We start from the raw sequence: 20546 nt of genomic DNA, 5'->3' as shown, positions 1-20546 counted from the left end.
ATCTAAAAGTATTAAATATATTTAATAAAAATTAATTTTACATTTCAAAAGGTTGTAATGGGTTTTAAAAATATATTTTATACATTATTTTTAATTAGTCTTTAAGGAAAATATGTATTTTAAATTTCAGATAATCATAAAAAATCCATAAATTACATTAAATGTTTTCACAAATACATTTGTCATTTTTTTAACAATGTAAAATCATGTCTTATAAATCTACAAAAATATGAAACAATGTTGTAATAATTTTCGGTTTTACTTATTAAGAAATGAACATACAATTGGGAGTGTGGGATTAGATTTACTATGCCTAATCTAGTTTAAATAAAATTGTGGAAGGCACATCTATTTAAGAGGGGTCAGATTTACCATTCTACCTCCAATCAAACTAGCATTGGAGAAAAGGCTTTTACTTAGTTGGGTCAGATTTACTATTGCAACTACAGTCCAAACAGCATTGGTGGAAATGCATATATATGTGAGTGGGCAGATTTACTATTCCCACTCCCAAGTAATGGAATATTGAGAAAAGTGTTGTACTTGTATTGCAGGTCATATTTGCTACTCCCTCCTCAAACTAGCAGGATAGTAGAAAGATTTGACTCTACAGGGTTCAGATTTAATATTCTAAATCCAAACTATCAAAACTGACAGTGTTGGACTATGACTGGGCAAATTAAGCATTCACTAGACCAAAATAAACATTGTAGAAAATAGTTTTCCCTGTGAGTCACATTTACTGTTCACACACCAAACTAATCAATATTAAAGATAAAAAACAAAAAAAAACAATAAATCTGTATCAATAATGTATTACTAATTGAAAGCAAACGGATCTCAAAATAAAACTAACTAAAAATAAAACCATTATAACTAACAATATTTATATGAATAATAAAAAAATTAAATTATAGTTAAATAAATTGTAGCAATAAATAGTTCAGTAGTTTATTTCTTATATTTTAAAGTTGTAACAACTAAAATTTTAGAAACATTTTTTTAATTAAAAATAAAAATCATAAATTATTTTTGGACGAGAAACAAATGTAGTTTATTTATAATAAAACATGTCAAAAGGTTTTACTAAAAACAAAAAAAAAACACAAAATGGATATTTGAAGCAAACAATTTGAGATATGTAGATTTTCAGATCTTCCCTTCCAAAACACCTGCAAAACCCATCAACCCATAGCATAAACAAATAATACATTTATATTTTAGTAATTAAAAGTGGAAAGAAACGCATTTATATTTTTACATAGTAATTAAAATGCCTTCGATATTCTGCCATCATATTAAGGACTCACACCATTTTAGTTATTTATTTACTTTTGTTTTGTTTTATACAGCACGGAATTGACCGAGGTGTATTTCAGAATGCTGTACAGCAAGAGATTGACTTGATATACTGAAGAGCATACAAACATTCAAAATTCTGTAAGGCGGTATAAACATAAGCTGTTCTGATACTAAACGAGCATATGCAGTTTAATTATCATTAAACAACTTTGTACAAAGTGTTGGTACATCATTTGCAAGAGCAAGGGAAAATGTAAGAGAGAAACAGCAGCCTGTACAATGATTTACATAGGTATAGGATAAAGGCTCAATAAGGTGAAACACGGGTACAGGAAACATCTAAAAAAAATATAGGGCCTGATTACGATGTTGGCGGTCCGACCGCTGGCCCCCAATACAGTGGTGGGGAGGCCCCCACCAGGCCAGCGGCCTCCCCACCTCCATATTATGAGGTTTCTGCCGGGCTGGCTGGCGGAAACAGTGCAACGGCATTGGCTTTGGCTCTCAGAGAGAGCCAAGGCCAATACTGCCACACACAGCACACTCAGAATGCGCACTGTCTGCCATTGCATGGGCAGTGCAGGGACCACCTGTGGCCCAATTTCTGCCTTTCCGCCAGCCTTTTCATGGTGCTGATTCAGTCATGAAAAGGATGGTAGAAGTCGTGATCAGCACTGTGGTGCTGAACTCGGCATCGCCATGGCTGACAATGACTTACCCCACAGCCGTGGCATTGTAATATGGTGGTCCGACTGCCATGGTTGTGGTGGTCCGACCGCCACCGCAGGTACGGCGGTCCATGGACCACCGTACTTGTAACTAGACCCATACACTGTAAGAATAATAGGAAGCCAGTTTCTACATAGTGCTTTTGTGAATTTGCAAGAACATAAATGTCTTCATCTAAACAAATGCAGAGGGCAGTTGATTCTTACATATCTATGTGCTATACGCTCTGTTACATGGGTTTATCTAACATCATAGTATTGTACCTGCTAAACTGCTTTTTCAAGAAATTAGGTATTTGACCGTGTACCGTTTTATGAGAAACTTCTAAAACGGTGACTGAATTGGAATTTCTGATATCATTAGGGAGGAAATTCCAGATTCTAGATTCCTGGTCTGAGAAGGAGCTGTGAAGGGTACACTTCTTCATGCAAGATATGCCAATTAAGAGTTTCTTACTCCTTCTGACAGGTTTTGATCTGCCGGAAAACTTTAATTCTTGTTTTACAAATCGATGGGTATAGCACTTGGTAATGCACAAGAGCCACATGAGAGTTGTGAGGGTGAGTCTACTATTTTCAAATTATTTGGGCTGCAGTATCCAGCATTTCAGGGTGTTTCAACACACTTGAATTGTTTGACTTTGTGTAATTGGAATGTTGCTGATCTAGTGATAGCTTGTATGTCATATCTGAAGGTAGGGTGTTTGTCCAGTAATAAGCCTTGGGGATGTTGCTGTGGTAGCAGTTTTGCGTGTGACATCAGCATCTTTTAAAGGTTTTACTTCATTCGCTTGGAAAAATTATATTTTTTTCTTTTTTTCTTTATCCATACATCACTTTGTTTTGAAATTAAACAAAATATTTAATTAAAAATATTTTAAAAATCAAAAACCTACCTAAACAGTTTATTTCAGAACCTCCCCTTACTGATTGATGAAGTATACAATACACTTACTCCTTCAGTGTCACTATATCCCAAACATAGCCAGTGTGTTCATTTGTTTGGCAAATGGGCAGTATTTTGGAACGTTGTGAACATTACAGTATTGTTTTTACATAGTGTTTAAAGCTGTTAAAACATTACCAAATTGGTCTAAGCCAATTACCCCCCATACTCCTATGCCACAAACCGCCCCCACTCACCTTGAGTGCAGAGCCACCTATGCCGACATCATTCATATGCTGTGGCCTTAAATGCATGATGTGACCGTTGGTCATTTCCTGCACCCAGATCATGTATTACCATGGCCTAATGTTCTTGACCTTCAACTTTGCCTTTAGTAGTGTGCAGTAGCATCTGCTTGCAGGATATGGCCTTCAGGCACATTATTTCTCCTCCCCACTTGGCCATAGAGCCCATTACTCACTGCCAAATGCCCTCTGCAGTGACCTTGAACACAATGTATGGCCTTCATCCACTGCCTGTGTCCTATGCCCGTACCCTCAGAGCATTCTGGAAATCACCTGCAAGCATGCGCCGCAGCTCTGGTCACAGGTAATGATCTCTGGCCATGCCCTAGAACCAGTGATTTGTCCACTGTACCCCCTGTAAATTCAGCCTTTGTTTGTGACCAGCATGCCGTAGTTGTAGGGTTCTTACACCCATATCTTTTGTCCATAGAGTTCACTGCACATGACGTGGGCCAGATAGAAGACATCAGAGAGCCATCATCACTTCAGGGAATCATAGGCTGGTCCATACTGGCAGAAGGAGTATATTTAGAAAAAGAGTGCGATTGAAGACCAAGAGAATGAGCAGAGTCCTAGAATGTTAGCTAGTCTTGATACCAGAAAGGCTTACAACAGGTTGAGAATATAGGAGTATAGTCCTTAAAGTGTATAATTTGAGATCTACTTTCCTGAAATCAGTTAAGTTGCTATACATAGCCCTACTGATGGGGTATGTATCAACATGATGACCTAAGGGCTCACCTCAATATTTGGATGTAAATGACAAAGCAGTTTTCTCTCCCCATTCATCTTCGCATTGGCAGCTGATTGACTGATGTTGAAGCAGATATGCTAATTAGAAAATTATTAATGATGTTTATGTGCTTGAATAATAAAAAGTTTGTAGAGAAATTAATCGTAGAGAAAATAACGTGCACATTTGAAAATGTGCCCTCAGGGCATGACAGCCATGTATACGAAATTGTACTAATATAACTGAAACTGTATGAAATGATGAAAAAATACAAGAATAATGTAGTAATATGTCATATTGAGATGTATAACCTATGTTTTACTTTAACTTATAGTGCTAACTTAGCTGAAACAAGCCTAGTTTTCCTAGGCCTCGCACTCAGAGAACAGAAATAATAACCGCATTTGCAAGAAGCTGCTATGACCCTGAACTGCCCGATGTTAAAGTTGCTTAGCTAGAATTTTCTGCAATGTACCGGCGGACAGGAGATGATGAAGACAATTTGATACAATAATGTGTAGAGTAGGCCTAATGTACTTTCCCAGGACTTGAACAATGGAGGCACTGATTGAAGAGAAACATGCAACAATTTCGATACCTGAAGAGCCGGATGATGAGGACATCATATAGTGGACCAATCCGCATCTTGTGAAAGGACTGATATTAAAATTGGTTGATTTGGTAAACAAATACTATGGGTTAAAGTCATATCTGCTGACTGACTGACCAATTAGGAATTAGGGGGGATGGACTGGGAGACCCTAATAAAAAGTCATGACAAGGGGCTAAAACAGGAGATGCGAGGGGTGAATTGATGACGTCAGGAGACACTGTCCGAGGTTCTGTCATTGGGCACATACTCTGTGAGCCTGATGCATGGCTGACTAATTGATGACTTGAAGACAAAGACTGACTTGTTGCTGATCCAGCCGGGATAGGTAGCAATGAAAATGTGACTGACAATTTGTGCCTTTTCTTCTATGTACCAACTGCGCTGATTATAGAATTCTCACTTAGATAGATCCTTTTCCAAATACATTTTTTCTCTAAATTGTTTTGCATGAAGCCCCACATGCTGATGCTAATCTTGGGTAGGTAGGCTGAGAGGGGTGACGTTGACAGTGACAAATGACTGACGACCTATTTGCTGAACTCTGCTATTAATGATGGTATTCTTTTGGCATATGTAGGTGCATTTAAGGTTATATGTTTTCTTCAAGTTATGTTATGATGTTTTTCCATTAACAAATTAATAATTTAATTGATTGAATAAAGATTAATTAACAGATGATTTAGAATTGTAATCAATAGGGAAATAAAAATAGTTTAACTCTTCACCGAGTTGTGGTTATTCATTAGAAGATGTTCATTCATGGTAGTTTATGCTGATTATTTTTGTCTTCGACAGTCACTACATGACTAGGATACTCCATGTGATCCAAAAGATTCATCGACCTCTATGCATCCCCTTGTAAGTTTACTTACTAAGGACCAGGTGCGCTTGCAGTTTTTGGTAGCAGCTTGATGGTTAGTTCCCTTGAAGAACTAATGTGTGTTGATTATTGGTTATGGTGGTAGTTTAAGTTAGGGTTAGTTGTTCGTATTTTTTTTTTTAATGAGGTTTGAATTTTGTTTTTCTGAAATGGCAATTGTAGCAAAGAGATGTCACTTTAAGCCCAGAAATGAATGTGTATGTTCTTGGCGTTCTTGTGATAGTATGAGAGTGGTAGGTTGCGCTTGCACAGACTTGAGCAAATCGCAGGTGAATTGTGATGTATGTGCGATAAAGTAGGGAGTTTGCATACTCCAGTTTAGGTTAGTATGAGTGTGCATACTCCACAGTATGAGAGTAGGGAAGTAGTTGAACTTCACATGTGTGTAGCGCTTTGTGCTAAAAAATTATCCACATGGTTGTTGGTGATGTACGGACCCTGCGTGGTCTAAGACTCTGGAGTAGATTGACAAGTGTAGGAGACACTTGGTTGTATGTTGTAATCTGTCTCGTCTAGTAGGTTGATTGGGCGTGGTCAACAAGTCAGGTGTGTAAGTTAAATGAGTAAGAGAACATTTCTACTGAGATTTGGCGAGTCCTTGTGCACCAGGACAGACCCATTGATCAGCTGAGAGTGAAATTCGCAGGTCAAATTTTGCTTGCCAATGTGGGAGACTGAGAAAGAGGAATAGCTATATGAGCGAAAGGGCCATTAGTGAAAATCCATAAGGTCTCTGAAACGATTGTGTCCCTTCCTGTAGTAAACCAGCAGGTTTGTTTTAGTTAGTGGTATTTGGTTAAATTGCTCGCAATAATTTGCATTCGTTGTGTGAGTTGAAGTTTAGGAGGACAAGCTGCAAGACTTTGTCAGCCGCAGTGTGTGAGTGTGACGTCAGAGTGTGCCGCGCTGGGATAGGTTGGTTGATAAGAAGTCACAAGCAGATTGGCAGCCGTCCGTAAGAGGCAATTGGTTGAGTAAGCGGGTGAAGGGAATCTTGGGAGTAAAAGACATTTCCTTATTAAATCAAAATAAATACATTAGACAAAATGAAGTCTTTCAAGGTGTTTAGAAGTGCTATGAAGGGTGATTCTTACATTAAGGTGTCAGTGGGGGAGCCAACCCCATCGGAAAATTCTCTGGCTTATATTGTGATGGAGGAGCGAGGTGTCACACCATGTCTTTGGTTAAAGCAGTGGTGCAAGATGACAAAGAAGTTAGGAGCTTTAGCGTTTCCAGAGCATGGGACATTTAATTTGAGAATTTTGGATGAATTGAGACTGGCACTATATGAGACTAAGCCATTACCGAGACCAGCACACTTTGAGGCTTTGGCGGTCTGGGAGCTAGTGGCCAGACAGCAACAAGAGATGAAATTTAAGAGGAGAATAAAGAGAGTGGAGAAATCCTTAGCAGAAGCTAGGTGGGATTGGGAACAGAAAAGGTGGAGAACAGAGACGCTACAGGGAATTAAGTTGTTTCCTGCAATCGCAGAGGAAGATGTGTCAGAGAAAGAAGATACTGCTAAAGGGAGTGAGTGCAGAGACAAATAAAAAGATAAAGCCTATGTAGATGACAAGGACTTAGATGTTGAGGACCTTATTACACAGTTGTTGAGGGATCTACCTCCACCCTATGGGACTCAACCAGGGGGTCCAAGTACTAGTGCACTACAACTGCTCCAGCACAAGCATTGGGAACAGAGGGACCAGTGCAAACAGATAGTGGACAGTTACCAGGGGTAGTACAGAGTACAACTAATGTGGGGACTACTACTGTGGTCCAAGCGCAGATGCATCCACAGATGTGCCAGTCCTTGAGACGATTTCAAACTTTGTGGTGCCATCGGAGCAAGTGCTCCCGAGCCCAATGCTATTTCAGACAGAGCCGACTCCAATGTTATTGCCTCCGGCACAGCCACAGGGTTTGCCGAAGTTTACACCGATAACAGGAACACAGTCAGATGTTACACCAGTAATGAACCAGGCGATGGGGGGTAACTTTTCCACAAGGTGTGAGTGTCAGGGCAGCTCCAGATGTGATATCGCTATCGATTACTGTTGGTCCAGCGATACCTTTATTTGCACAAAAGAAAGCAAGTGCAGGAGATCAGAGTGAAATGTCACAGAGCCTCGTGAGAAGGGGAGTGAGTGATCCTGTGTAGATTATGTCATCTGTGGGTCAGACCTTAAATGGATCTAGACCATTAATGGATCTTAGTCCTCTTGTGGCACTTCCAGATGCAATAAATGGCCCGAATGCGAGTCAAGGTTTGAAACTTTTGATGCCGCAAACTCCAGGTGCAGCGATGCAACAGATACCAGTGCCGAATGCAAGTAACATCTCATTACAGGGATTGTCAGCTCAGCAATTGAGTGAATGGTTGGACAGCCTAAATACACCTCAAAATACATCCAAGGGTGAAGAGTAGATCAATTGTGTGAGGTTAGCTACAGAAGCAACAGAGCTAGTTGAGGGAACAATGGCAGTGAACAGGTTAGAATCCTACACAGAAGAAGAGCTTAGGCATTTGTGCCCCAGAATTACAAGGGAAGTGAGTAAAATACATCAGAAATTGGCAGGAAAACATGACATCAATATTGAGAAAACAAAGCATTTGAAACAAAGTTGCAGGGTAGATTTTGAGGCAAAGGATTTTGAGCATATGAGATCAGCAGGAATGAAGGCTCACTTAAAAGAATTGTTGCAGAATGCTCAGATCTGAGGAGCATTGGAAAAGTGGGAAGGTAGATGGGCAAAGAAGAAGGATAAGCAAAAACGAAATTCACAAGAGGGGTCCGAAGATGTTCAGAAAGAAAGGGAATCAGTGAAGGCGCTTCCGATGAGAGCAATTCCAGGAGGGCAGTTTGTTCATGTCCCATGGCACAGAAGTGATATATTGTCATTCACAAATGATTACTCAAAACTGAGAGACAAACTGGTTGAGTGGTATCAGCAGACAGACAGATGTGTGAAACTCAATGTCTGTGGGAAGACTTAAATACATTATTGGAGATAGGGGTTCCAGCTGATTTGTGGGTCAAATCTAAGAGAGCAGTGGATTGGCCGACAGGTGAACCAGAAAGGGATAGAGTAACGGGTGCACCCTCACCTAAGGTAATGAAACATTACTATAAGGTTTCTGAGTTCCTGAAGACAAGAATTCCTCCCAAAAATATTGAATGGCAGAGAATTGACCGAACAGTTCAAAAGACTAAAGAGTCGAAGCATACCTACTATGAGAGATTGCTGAAAGCGTTTAAAGAGTACAGTGGTAAGGAAGCAAATGAGCCGAAAGACATGTTGCATTTTGTGTTCAGGTTCGTCGAAAGGTTGAGACCAGAAGTAGGACAGATGATTAAGAGCCGTTTGATTTGTTGGCAGGCAAAGCCGATTGATGAGGAGTTGCAACATGCGAAGTACTGTAGTGATGAGAATGAATTGAAGCAGAAAAAGCTGAAGGAAAAAGCAATGGTGATGCAAATAAAGGCATCTCAGACAGGAGTGCAAGGAGCTTTAGTACAACCGATGCCACTGCAGCAGAGAACTATTTTGTTCCAGCCTCAGATGCGAGGTAGAGGTCGTGGAATGGACATGACACATGGTCCGGATTTGGGTACTGTGATAGTTCAGAATGACATGCAGGGGATGAAAACGATGTTACTGTGTCTTTTGTGTCGAAACGTGGGACACTGGAAGCAGGAGTGTTCGTTGATGGCGCAGGATGGTTTTGTTCAGCAAGGTGGTGATGTCAGTACATTTCAAACTGTGAAAGTACCAAGAATGAAAGGATTTATTCCCAATGTTCAGAACCGAGTGCAGAATTTCCAACCCATGCAGCAGGTGCAAGTGCCACGTGCACAACTAACACAGTTGCAATCAATACAGCAGCAGGTTCCCATGGTACCTAGATAGCAAATGCAGATACCTCAAGTCCCGATGGAACAGCAACAGATGATGGTTACTCAGCAGGTCACAGGTCAGAGACAAGACAGAAGTAATGACAGTACACCAATTCCTATTTTACAGTGAGGATGAAATAAACCAAGAAAGGATGAGTGACAGTTCGGATGAAGGACCGTGTATGCTGGCAGCGTCCTTAGAAGTAGATCAGATTTGGTGGACACAGGAGCTACACGCTCTACAGTAAGAAGTGTGGAAGTCCTGTATTTACCTCTTTCAGGCAGAACAGTTCAAGTTGTGGGAGTGGAAAACAGACTGTTGACAAATCCAATCATAGATCCAGTGCAGGTTGAGATTGGTAATTACCAGGGATTGCATAGGTTTGTAGTATGTGACTCGAGTCCAGTATCCCTACTGGGAAGAGACTTAGGGGGTCATTACAACCCTGTCGGACGGTGTTAAAGCTGCAGTAATACCGGAAACAGGCCGGCGGACAAAAAAAGGAAATTATGACCCTGGTGGAAACCGCCACAAAGACAGCCACTTAAACACACCGCCTGCCACGGGTTACAGACAAGCAGCGCGGCGGTCACCGCCAACAGACAGGCGGAAGACAATGTACCGCCCACACCATTACAAGCCGCCAATCCGCCACCTTTTCCAGGGCGGATTCACTGTGGATAAAAACACGGCGGAAACAGCTTTTGCTATGGGAAAACGCTCACCTGAACACATCCCACAAGGAACGACGACTCCATGGACCCGGAACTCCAAATACTACCTGCCCTTGTCTTTCTGCTCGTTTACGACCAACAGCGACGTAGGCGCAGAAGATACCAGTGAGTACTGCATCTACGACACAGGGGAGGGGGGAGGCAAAAGTCAGGGGGACACCCACCAAACACCCCCACCCACGCATTAGACAACATACACACCAATGCAGTCAAAAATATCACATTAACAACCCACAATCCCCCCGGAAGAATGCAAAGACAAAGCGAATTTCGGTCAAACATTGTAATGTGCCAATATACATGTCATACAAAAATAAACTGATATATATCTCTAAATCACTCTTATTTACACATACAATCCGAGAAGTAGTGCAGATATGTACACAACAATGTCCGTGCACCAACAGTCCAAAAATGCATGGGTGAGGCCCACAATAGATACCTGGCCAAAATCGGAGAGAACACTGCCAGGGCATCAGATAGAAACACTACAGGCACCTTAGGGGGAAGGGAAGGGGGGCACCTCAGCCACATGACTGCAAAGCCAGATCCACGACTGGGCTCCATGCCCATTTATGTATCCTGGGGAGTGCAAAGCCACAGTCTCTCAAGTAGATGCAGGTCTCCACTGGTTCTGGAGGGGGACTGGTGCCCAGACTGGATGAGTCTCCCCGTGAAAGTTCCTGTCCTGTCAGTGTCCCAGCTGCACATGGGATAAGGATGCCTGATGTGGCGGTACATTCATTCCTACACGGTGCATGCCCCGTTCAGCGGTGCTTTGCCATGGCGGTCTTTGCCCTGTTCAGCGGTGCTTTGCCATGGCAGTCTTTGCCCTGTTCAGCGGTGCTTTGCCGTGGCGGTTCAGGACTGTTCAGCGGTGCTTTGCCATGGCGGTCTTTGCCCTGTTCAGCGGTGCTTTGACATGGCGGTCTTTGCCCTGTTCAGCGGTGCTTTGACATGGCGGTTCTGATACTGACATTGGTGTGTGGCATGACGATCTCCATACTGGACATTGGTGTGTGGTATGACGATCTCCACACTGGACATTGGTGTGTGGCATGACGATCTCCATACTGGACATTGGTGTGTGGCATGACGATCTCCACACTGGACATTGGTGTTTGGCATGACGTTACATCATTGGCCAGCGGGGCTGTGGCATCCTGTCCCCTCCTGGGCTGTGACTCCGGCGGTGGTCTCCTGACCAGTAACGATTCTTGGGCCCTCCTGGGCTGTGACTCTGGCGGTGGTCTGTGGACCAGTGATGATACTTGTGCCCTCCTGGGCTGTGACTCTGGCGGTGGTCTCTGGACCACTGACGATACTTGTGCCCTCCTGGGCTGTGACTCTGGCGGTGGTCTGTGGACCAGTGACGATACTTGTGCCCTCCTGGGCTGTGACTCTGGCGGTGGTCTGTGGACCAGTGACGATACTTGGGCCCTCCTGGGCTGTGACTCTGGCGGTGGTGTCTGGACCAGTGACAACGGTGCTGGTGGTTGTGTCTGGACCGCCGGAAAGGATGGCGCACTTCTCCACCGTTACACTCACAACAGGCTGGGGAGACTTCCTCTGGACCTTCCCCACCAAGAGAAATTTAATCGTCACCTACAGGTTTGACCGTGCCACAATCCAGCAACTATGTACCCAGTTGGAGCCAGACCTGATGTCACCAATCCGCCATCCGACTGGAATCCCCCCTGACGTGCAGGTGCTGTCAGTGCTCCATTTCCTTGCAAGTGGGTCTTTTCAGACAACAGTGGCCATGAGTTACAGCTGACTCACCAATCGCCTTGGATCCCATTTCACTTGTTGTCCCACCAGGAGTCTTGACACGGTCCCGTCGTCCACTCCCCAATTTCAGAGCCTTTACAGGGGGTGGGCTGCCAGTGCCTTGGCTCCAGGTCCTACTGCCTGCCCTGGTGGACGGTGCACTCCAAAAACCTGGAACACGCACCACTGGTACTGGAGGCTTTTTGGCTGAGGCGCTACGATGGGACTGATGAATTGGAGGGGGGGGTGGGGGCAAAAAGGTCAATTTGGCATAGGGACAGTTTCTGACGGACACTGGGATGGTTAGCTGGAGGGGGTCTGGGAGTCGAGGAAGAGGAGGTGGTTGTAGGAGGTGTCACTTTAGGTGTTTTGGGTGCAGGTGCAGGTACTGGAGGCTGTCCTGAGGTGGATGGATGTTGGGTGAGTGATTGCCGGCGTTTGTGTACTTTGGGAGGGGGCGTCATAGACACAATGGGAGAGGACACAGGGGACGTGTAAATGGCAGTGGAGGTGGTGAGTGCAGGTGAGCGGCTTGTGGTGCTGGGTGTCCTGGTGCGAGTCCTAGTGACTGTAGATGTGGTGCATGCAGGTGTGTGTGTAGATGAGACTGGGAGGAAGGAGGGAGAAGAGGAGGAGAGGGACGCAGTGGAGACAGTGTATGTTGCTGTGTCTGTATGTGGGTGAGGCTTGCACGAGTGCCTATGGTGTGTGTGGTGCCTATGTTTGCTTGAGCTACTTGTGTGTGTTGACTTGTGTGCATGCTGGTCTGTAGGTGTGCTTGGGATGGGCTGGGGTACAGGGGATTGGGTCTGGGTGGAGGAAGTTGGAGGGGGGAGGCTGGACACAGGGACAATGGCTGCCATCAGTGCTGAGGCCAGAGATTGCAGGGTTCGCTGAAGTGCAGCCTGACCAGAATGAATGCCCTCCAGGAATGCATTTTGTTGCAACTCTCGTTCTACACCCTGGATGGCATTCACAATGGTAGACTGCCCAACAGTGAGTGACCTGAGGAGGTCAATGGCCTCCTCACTGAGGGCAGCAGGGGTGACTGGGGCAGGGCCTGAGGTGCCTGGGGCGAAGGTGATGCCCACCCTCCTGGGTGAGCGGGCACGGGGCGAACGCTGAGGGGCTGCTGGGAGGGCGGTGCTGGTAGGGGAGGTGGCGGCTGTACCTGTAGTAGTGGGGCGCACAGATGGTGCCGCCACCACAGGGGAGCTCCCATCGGCAGACGAGTCTGTGTCACTGGTTGGTGATCCGGTGGCCGACGTGAAGCTCCCCTCGCCCTCCGTCCCACTGGTGCATTCAGAGTCTGTGGTGTGGCCCTCCAAGGCCATGTGGGATGCAGCTCCCTCATGCTCCGGTGCCACTGTACCTCCGCCTGATGATGCTGATGTACAAAAGGACAGGGAGAGCAGGAAAAGGGGGGGGGGAGACAGAAGAAAGAGAGTTTCAGTGCATGGCATACCGCTACCGTTGGCGGACAAGACAGACGCAGCAGGCCCATGCATAACGCCCTGCTCCTGGCCTCTGCACATGCAATTTCTAGGATATGGCCTACATGGCAATGGTGGAAATCTGCGCACATGGATGCCACAGGGGCAACTATACCTCAACTTGCCACTCTTCCGAGGTGGTGTAGAGTGCCACATGGCCCACATAATGGAGGGGCCTTGCCTACCTAACTCAACCTGGCCTAGGGACACCCACAGCCCACCTCCCCCACCCAGACCCCTCCACTGCACGCAAAGTCCGCAGAATGAGGTTGTACTCACCCCCTTGTGTCTGCTGTGATGTCCTTAAGCCCCCATCCAAGTCCGGGTAGGCCACCTCCAGGATCCGGAACATCAGGGGGGTCATGGTGCGACGGGCCCCCCTCCCACGTTGGGAGGCCATCCCCAGCTGAGCCTCCGCCGTCTTCTTGCTGCAGCAGCGAATGTCCTCCCATCTCTTCCGGCAGTGGGTGCCCAGTCTCTGGTGGGCCCCCAGGGTCCGGACCTCCTTGGCGATGGCACGCCAAATGTCCCTCTTCTGGTGGGCGCTGACCTACATGACATGCACAAGGGAAGAGGAACAGTCATTACCAACTGTACCGTCATTGTGAGTGGCCCCCTCCCTACTCTGGCCATGTGGCCCATTCATTCCCATGCATTACTGTTCAATGTACTCTGCCCCCTTCCCTCTTCCACCCAGCCCTCTCCACCCAGGCCTAGCCCATACAACGTGCTCCCTGTGTACTAACCTGTTGGTCTGGACGACCGTAGAGTAGCGTGTACTGGGGGAGGACCCCATCCACAAGTTTCTCCAACTCCTGTGCAGTGAAGGCAGGGGCCCTTTCCCCAGACGCAGCAGCCATCGTCGCTTCCAGACCGAGGTCACAGCAGCACTAGCAGTGTAGGTCCTCTCCTGTCGATGGTCAGGTATCTAGTGATTGAACAGATAGAAAATGGCGGTGACGTCCGTGGCGGTGCACATCATCACCGCCGGTGCACCTGTTCATTGGCTCCTGGGACCCATAGGGCCCAATGTTAACCAATGCAGTATTGCGCCGCGGTCTATGACCGCCTACCGCGACAGTGTGCAACGCCAGCGCTGTTACCCCACAATCCCATTGTCCCAGTTTAGAGGTCAGGCAGCCACCATTTCAGGGGCCCACATGGATTCATTTTCAACTGCGTCACACATACCGAGGCCTACACTCAACACACATACAGGAAGGGTTTTGTGTCTGGTGTAGTCTTGTGTGTAACTGTGGGTACATACCTGGAGGAATAGTGACTGGTTCTTCACTGTTGTCCTTCTTAGGCACCGTCAGCTGGGACATATGAGAAGATGGCGGAATCTTCCGGTGTACCGACCGCTGGTGGACCTGTTGACAATGGAAGAGAGAAATTTAATCGTCACCTACAGGTTTGACCGTGCCACAATCCAGCAACTATGTACCCAGTTGGAGCCAGACCTGATGTCACCAATCCGCCATCCGACTGGAATCCCCCCTGACGTGCAGGTGCTGTCAGTGCTCCATTTCCTTGCAAGTGGGTCTTTTCAGACAACAGTGGCCATGGCATCAGGGATGTCCCAGCCTATGTTTTCCAACGTGTTATCCAGAGTGTTGGCTGCCCTGCTGAAACACGTAAGGAGATACATCATTTTCCCTGAGGTGGAGGATTTGCCTACAGTGAAAGGTGACTTCTATGCCCTTGGACATATCCCCAACGTCATAGGTGCCATTGATGGGACCCATGTAGCTCTGGTCCCCCCCGCAGGAGTGAACAGGTGTACAGGAACAGGAAGAGTTATCATTCGACCAATGTCCAGATGGTCTGTTTGGCAGACCAGTACATCTCGCAGGTAAATGCAATGTTCCCTGGCTCTGTGCATGATGCTCACATCCTGCACAATAGTAGCATCCCTGATATGATGGGTGAACTCCAGAGGCACCATGTATGGCTATTGGGGGACTCTGGGTACCCCAACCTGTCATGGCTACTGACTCCAGTGAGGAATCCCAGGACCAGGGCAGAGGAACGCTACAATGAGGCCCATGGGCGGACTAGGAGGGTTATCGAATGCACCTTCGGCCTCCTGAAGGCCAGGTTCAGGTGCCTACATATGACAGGTGGGTCCCTATTCTACTCACCGAAGAAGGTGTGCGACATCATCATCGCCTGCTCCATGCTCCATAATTTGCCATTGCGACGCCAGGTGCCTTTTCTATAGGAGGATGATCCAGATGACGGTGTTGTAGCAGCTGTGGAGCCTGTGGAGCCTGTGGACAGTGATGCGGGTGACGCTGAGGAAGAAGAAAACGACAACAGGGAGTCAGTCATACAGCAATATTTCCAGTGAAACACAGGTGAGTACATTTTCAGGTTTAACATTACATTAACTTTCACACGTCTACCTCTATCCTGTACCGAAAATTCACTCACCATTTGTTAACTGAGTTGTCCCCTTCCATTTCAGTTTCACAAATGTGGTAACCTACGTGTCAACTGCTTGCATCCTTGAAGGGCTTGTGATGTGTGACATTGGTATGTTTGCCTTCCAATGGGTAACCCATTATGACACTGTAATTGATAATACAAAATTACAAACATAGACTGACTCCATTTTGTTTAGTGTTTCAAGGGTGTTTATTTAAGTGTAAAAAAATGAGGGGGGTTGTAAAATGGGGATGGGTGATGGTGGAGGAATGTCCATGGCAGAGTCCAGTCTATTAGTCTCACAGGTGCACTGCCCATCTGGGCATTGGAAGTGGAGCTGGGCTAGTTCTGATTTGGACAGGGTAACAAAGCGGGACAGTGGGGGAACAATCAGGGTGGTCTTATTTCCTGGCGGGGGCCTTACCATCTTGCTCTGTCCTGTTCCTGGATCTCAGGGCCCGCTTTCGTGGTGGTTGTCCGTCTGCAGGGGATGGGGTGCTGGTGTGGTGGTCCTGTGGCGGGGCGTCCTGTCCACTAGCGCCGGCGGAGGTGGTGGGCAGTTCGTCATCCTGCCTAGTGTCAGGGGCCCCTTGGAGTGCCACGGTGTCCCTCAAGGTCTTTTGAATGTCCGTCAGCACCCCTACGATGGTGCCCAGGGCGGAGCCGATGGTCCTGAGTTCCTCCCTGAACCCCAAATACTGCTCCTCCTGTAGACGCAGGGTCTCCTGCAACTTGTCCAGGACCGTCGCCATCGTCTCCTGGGAGTGGTGGTATGCTCCCATGATGGAGGAGAGGGCCTCCTGGAGAGTTGGTTCCCTTGGCCTGTCCTCCCTCTGTCGCACAGCAGCCCTCCCAGTTCCCCTATGTTCCTGTGCCTCCGTCCCCTGGACTGTGTGCCCACTACCACTGCCCCCAGGTCCCTGTTGTTGTTGGGGTGTTGGGTTAGCCTGGGTGCCCTGTAGTGGTGGACACACCGCTGATTGACCTGTCCTGGGTAGGGAGGTATGGGCCCGCTGGGTGGGTGCTGTGCTGGTGTTAACAGAGGGTGGAAGTTCAGTGTTGGTCTGTGGCTGGGCAAGGGGAACCGACTGTCCTGAGGCCCACGATGGTCTGGGCTGGTCATCAAGATCCAGTTGGTCAGAGCTGCTCTCGTCACTGTGGGCCTCTTCTGGGGGTGAAGAGGTGTTGTCTGGACCCTCTGGTGTGGTGAAGTTCCTTCGGGTTCCTGCGGTGGTATGAATACATGATTATTGCATGTGTGTGTTTCATGGTGTGCAATAATGGGTGGGTGTGCGTGAACCTCAGTGCAGGCATTCCTGTGTGGGGGCTTGTGTGCTGATGGTTGGGGGGTGTTCTGGGTATGTGCAGTGGGCATGCTTTAGTGATGAGTGTCCATGCTTAGTTGTGTCATGCAGGTCTTGGGGTTGGGATGTGTAGTTGGTGTTATGGGTACATTAGTGAGGAGTTTGGGTGATAGGGGAGGGTGTGAGGGTGGAGGTGTATGATAGCATGCAGGTAGGGTGGGGGATATGATAGTGAAGATTTGACTTACCAGTGTCCGTTCCTCCAACGACTCCTCCGAGGCCCTCAGGATGCAAGATGGACAAGACTTGCTCCTCCCATGTTGTTAGTTGAGGGGGAAGAGGTGGGGGTCCGTCGCCAGTCCGCTGTACTGTGATGTGGTGCCTGGATACCGTGGAACGCACCTTCCCCCGTAGGTCGTTCCACCTCTTCCTGATGTCCTCCCTATTTCTGGGTGCTGTCCCACTGCGTTGACCCTGTCCACTATTCTTTGCCATAGCTCCATCTTCCTGGCTATGGATGTGTGCTGTACCTGTGAGCCAAATAGCTGTGGCTCTACCCGTAGGATTTCCTCCACCATGACTCTGAGCTCCTCCTCAGAAAACCTGGGGTGTCTTTGGCGTGACATGGGGTGGTGTGGGTGGTGTGATGTGTGGGGTGATGTTTAGGGGGTGTGGTGTTTTGTGCGTGGATGTGTATGTGTGATGGTGTTGTGTGCCTCTGTATGCTGGTGTTGTCTTTGCTTTGCTGTCTCTCTGGCCTTCGTCAAAATCTTTGGTTGTAAGGGGTTGTGGGTAATGTGGGTGTGTGTTTTATATTGTAGGTGTGTGTATTTGGAATTGTCCAATGTGGTTGTGTGCTGTAAATGTGTGTGTATTTTGAGCGTAGCGGTGTGTACTGCCAATGGTTTACCACGGTTGAAAGACTGCCGCGTGGATTCGTGGTGGTGATAGTGTGGGCGTATTCTTGTTGGCGTGACGGTGGAGGTTTTGTTATCGCCAGTTTATCACTGACCTTTGGTGTGGTGAACTTGTGTGGGTGTCTAGATTTTGGCAGTTTCTGAGCTGTGGCTCGTAATAGCTGTAGCGGAATTCCGCCGCCGCCGCGGTGTGTTGGCGGTCTTCTGCATGGCGGTAGGCGGGATTTACCACCAATGTTGTAATGAGGGCCTATATGTTCTACCTTAACCATACACTGCACCCTGCCCTTGGGGCTACCTAGGGCCTACCTTAGGGGTGTCTGACATGTAAGAAAAGGGAAGGTTTAGGCCCGGCAAGTGGGTACAATTGAGAAGTCAAATTTACAGTTAAAACTGCACACACAGACACTGGAGTGGCAGATCTGAGACATGATTACAGAGCTACGTATGTGGGTGGCACAACCAATGCTGCAGGCCCACTAGTAGCATTTGACTCACAGGCCTAGGCACCTCTAGTGCACTGAACTAGGGACTTACTAATAACTCAAATATGCCAATCATGGATAAACCAATTACATACACATTTTGTAACGCACTTGCACTTTAGCACTGATTAGCAATGGTAAAGTGCCCAGAGTGACAAAAGCAGTAAAATCAGAGTCCAGCACACATCAACAACCTAGGGAACAGAGGCAAAAAGTTAAGGGAGACCACGCCATGGATGAAAAGTCTAACACGTGTCCCCCGTCCGCTGAAAGTGGGGAGCAACTACCCAACCTCATGGGAGTTCTCATCACTAAGGCGGAAGAACCTAGACAGACCATCAGCATTGACGTGTGCTGTACCAGGACGGTGTTCCACCATAAAGTCCATCCCCTGTAGGGAAATGGACCACCTCAACAGTTTTGGATTCTCACCCCTCATCTGCATTAACCATCTGAGGGGCCTGCGGTCGGTCTGAACTCGGAAGTGAGTCCCAAACAAGTAGGGTCATAGCTTCTTCAGTGCCCAGACCACAGCAAACGCTTCACATTCTATGGTACTCCACCTACCTTCCCTGGGTAGTAATCTCCTGCTAATCAAGGCTACGGGTTGATCTAGGCCCTCTTCATTAAGTTGTGAGAGTACTGCTCCAATACCATGCTCTGAGGCGTCTGTTAGCAACAACAAACTCCTTGGAGTAATCAGGTGCCTTCAGCACAGGTGCTGTGCACATGGCAGCCTTCAGGGCATCAAAAGCGGTCTGGCAATCATCTATCCAGATCACTTTCCTGGGTTGCTTCTTCTAAGTCAGCTCAGTTAAGGGGGTAACAAAGGTACCATATCCCTTAACAAACCTCCTGTAGTATCCTGTGAGACCTAAAAAGGCTCTCACTTCAGTCTGGGTATTGGGAGGCTCCCAAGCCAGAATTGTGTCACTGAGACTGTAGGGGTGCCACCTGGCCCCTCCCCATCTGGTGTCCTAAGTACTCCACAGAACCCTGTCCTATTTGGCACTTGCTCACCTTAATAGTGAGGCCTGCCTTCTGCAAGGCCTCTAACACTCTCCATAGGTGCTGCAGGTGTTCCTCCCATGTGGAACTAAACACAGCAATGTCATTCAGGTAGGCTGCACTGAACTCATCCAGCCCAGCCAACACATGGTTGACCAACCTCTGAAAGGTGGCAGGGGCATTCTTCATCCCAAATGGCATCGCTTTAAATTGAAAGTTTCCATCTGGGGTAGAGAATGCTGACCTCTCCTTGGCCCCCTCAGTTAAGGCAATCTGCCAATACCCAGATGTTAAATCAAACGTACTGAGGTACTTGGCAGCTCCCAGCTGGTCAATGAGTTCATCAGCTCGGGGATGGGGTGTGCGTCTGTCTTGCTGACCGCATTGAGGCCCCGGTAGTCCACACAGAACCTGAGTTCTGGAGTGGCACCAGGTGCAGCAGCCTTTGGGACCAATACCACTGGGCTGGCCCCCAGACTGCTGGAGTGCTCAATAACCCCTAGGGCAAGCATCTTAGATACCTCATCCTTACTGCATGTCCTGACCCTGTCAGTCACCTTGTAAACCTTCTGTTTAATGGGTGTACTGTTCCCAGTGTCCATACCATGTGTGCACAAGTATGTGACTCCTGGGGTCAGGTAAAACTGTGAGGAAAATTGTCCCAACACGTGGCAACAGTCACCTTGCTGTTCCTCAGTCAGGGAGGGGGAGAGGATCACTCCCTCCACTGACCCATCTTTTTCTCCTGCAGACAGGAGGTCAGGGAGAGGCTCACTCTCCTCCTCTATCCCCTCATCTGTCGCAAGGAGCATTGACAGCTCAGTCCGCTCAAAGTGTGGCTTGAAGCGGTTGACATGCAGGACCCTTAAAGGGTTCCTTGGAGACCGCAAGTCCACCATGTAGGTGACTTCACTCTTGCGCTCCACCACCTCAAATGCCCCAGTCCACTTATCCTGGAGCGCCCTAGGCTCCACTGGTGCCATCACCTATACTTTCTGTCCAGGTTGAAACTCGACCAGAGTGGCATTCTGGTCATACCAGCATTTCATGCCCTTTTG

The 20546-nt window shown here is 47.4% G+C and overlaps 1 protein-coding gene across 3 annotated transcripts in view; it reads left to right on the top strand.

Moving 5' to 3' along the window:
* The window catches only part of LOC138267607 (SLAM family member 9-like), a 345225-nt gene that overhangs the window by 191586 nt on the left and 133093 nt on the right, over nt 1-20546 (top strand). Inside the window, exon 5 of one of the 3 annotated variants that reach the window (XM_069216669.1) lies at nt 1353-1653. The exons of the other annotated variants lie outside the window; for them this stretch is intronic. Within the exon in view, the coding sequence (XP_069072770.1) occupies nt 1353-1363 (11 nt within the window). The 3' untranslated portion in view covers nt 1364-1653. Of the gene's footprint in view, nt 1-1352; nt 1654-20546 lie in introns of those variants that run through there. 3 annotated transcript variants of the gene reach the window in all.

Source organism: Pleurodeles waltl, chromosome 12 (assembly GCF_031143425.1).
Source record: "Pleurodeles waltl isolate 20211129_DDA chromosome 12, aPleWal1.hap1.20221129, whole genome shotgun sequence".
In the NCBI taxonomy this organism is placed as follows: Eukaryota; Metazoa; Chordata; class Amphibia; order Caudata; family Salamandridae; genus Pleurodeles; species Pleurodeles waltl.
This window is presented reverse-complemented; position numbering and strand designations above follow the sequence as displayed.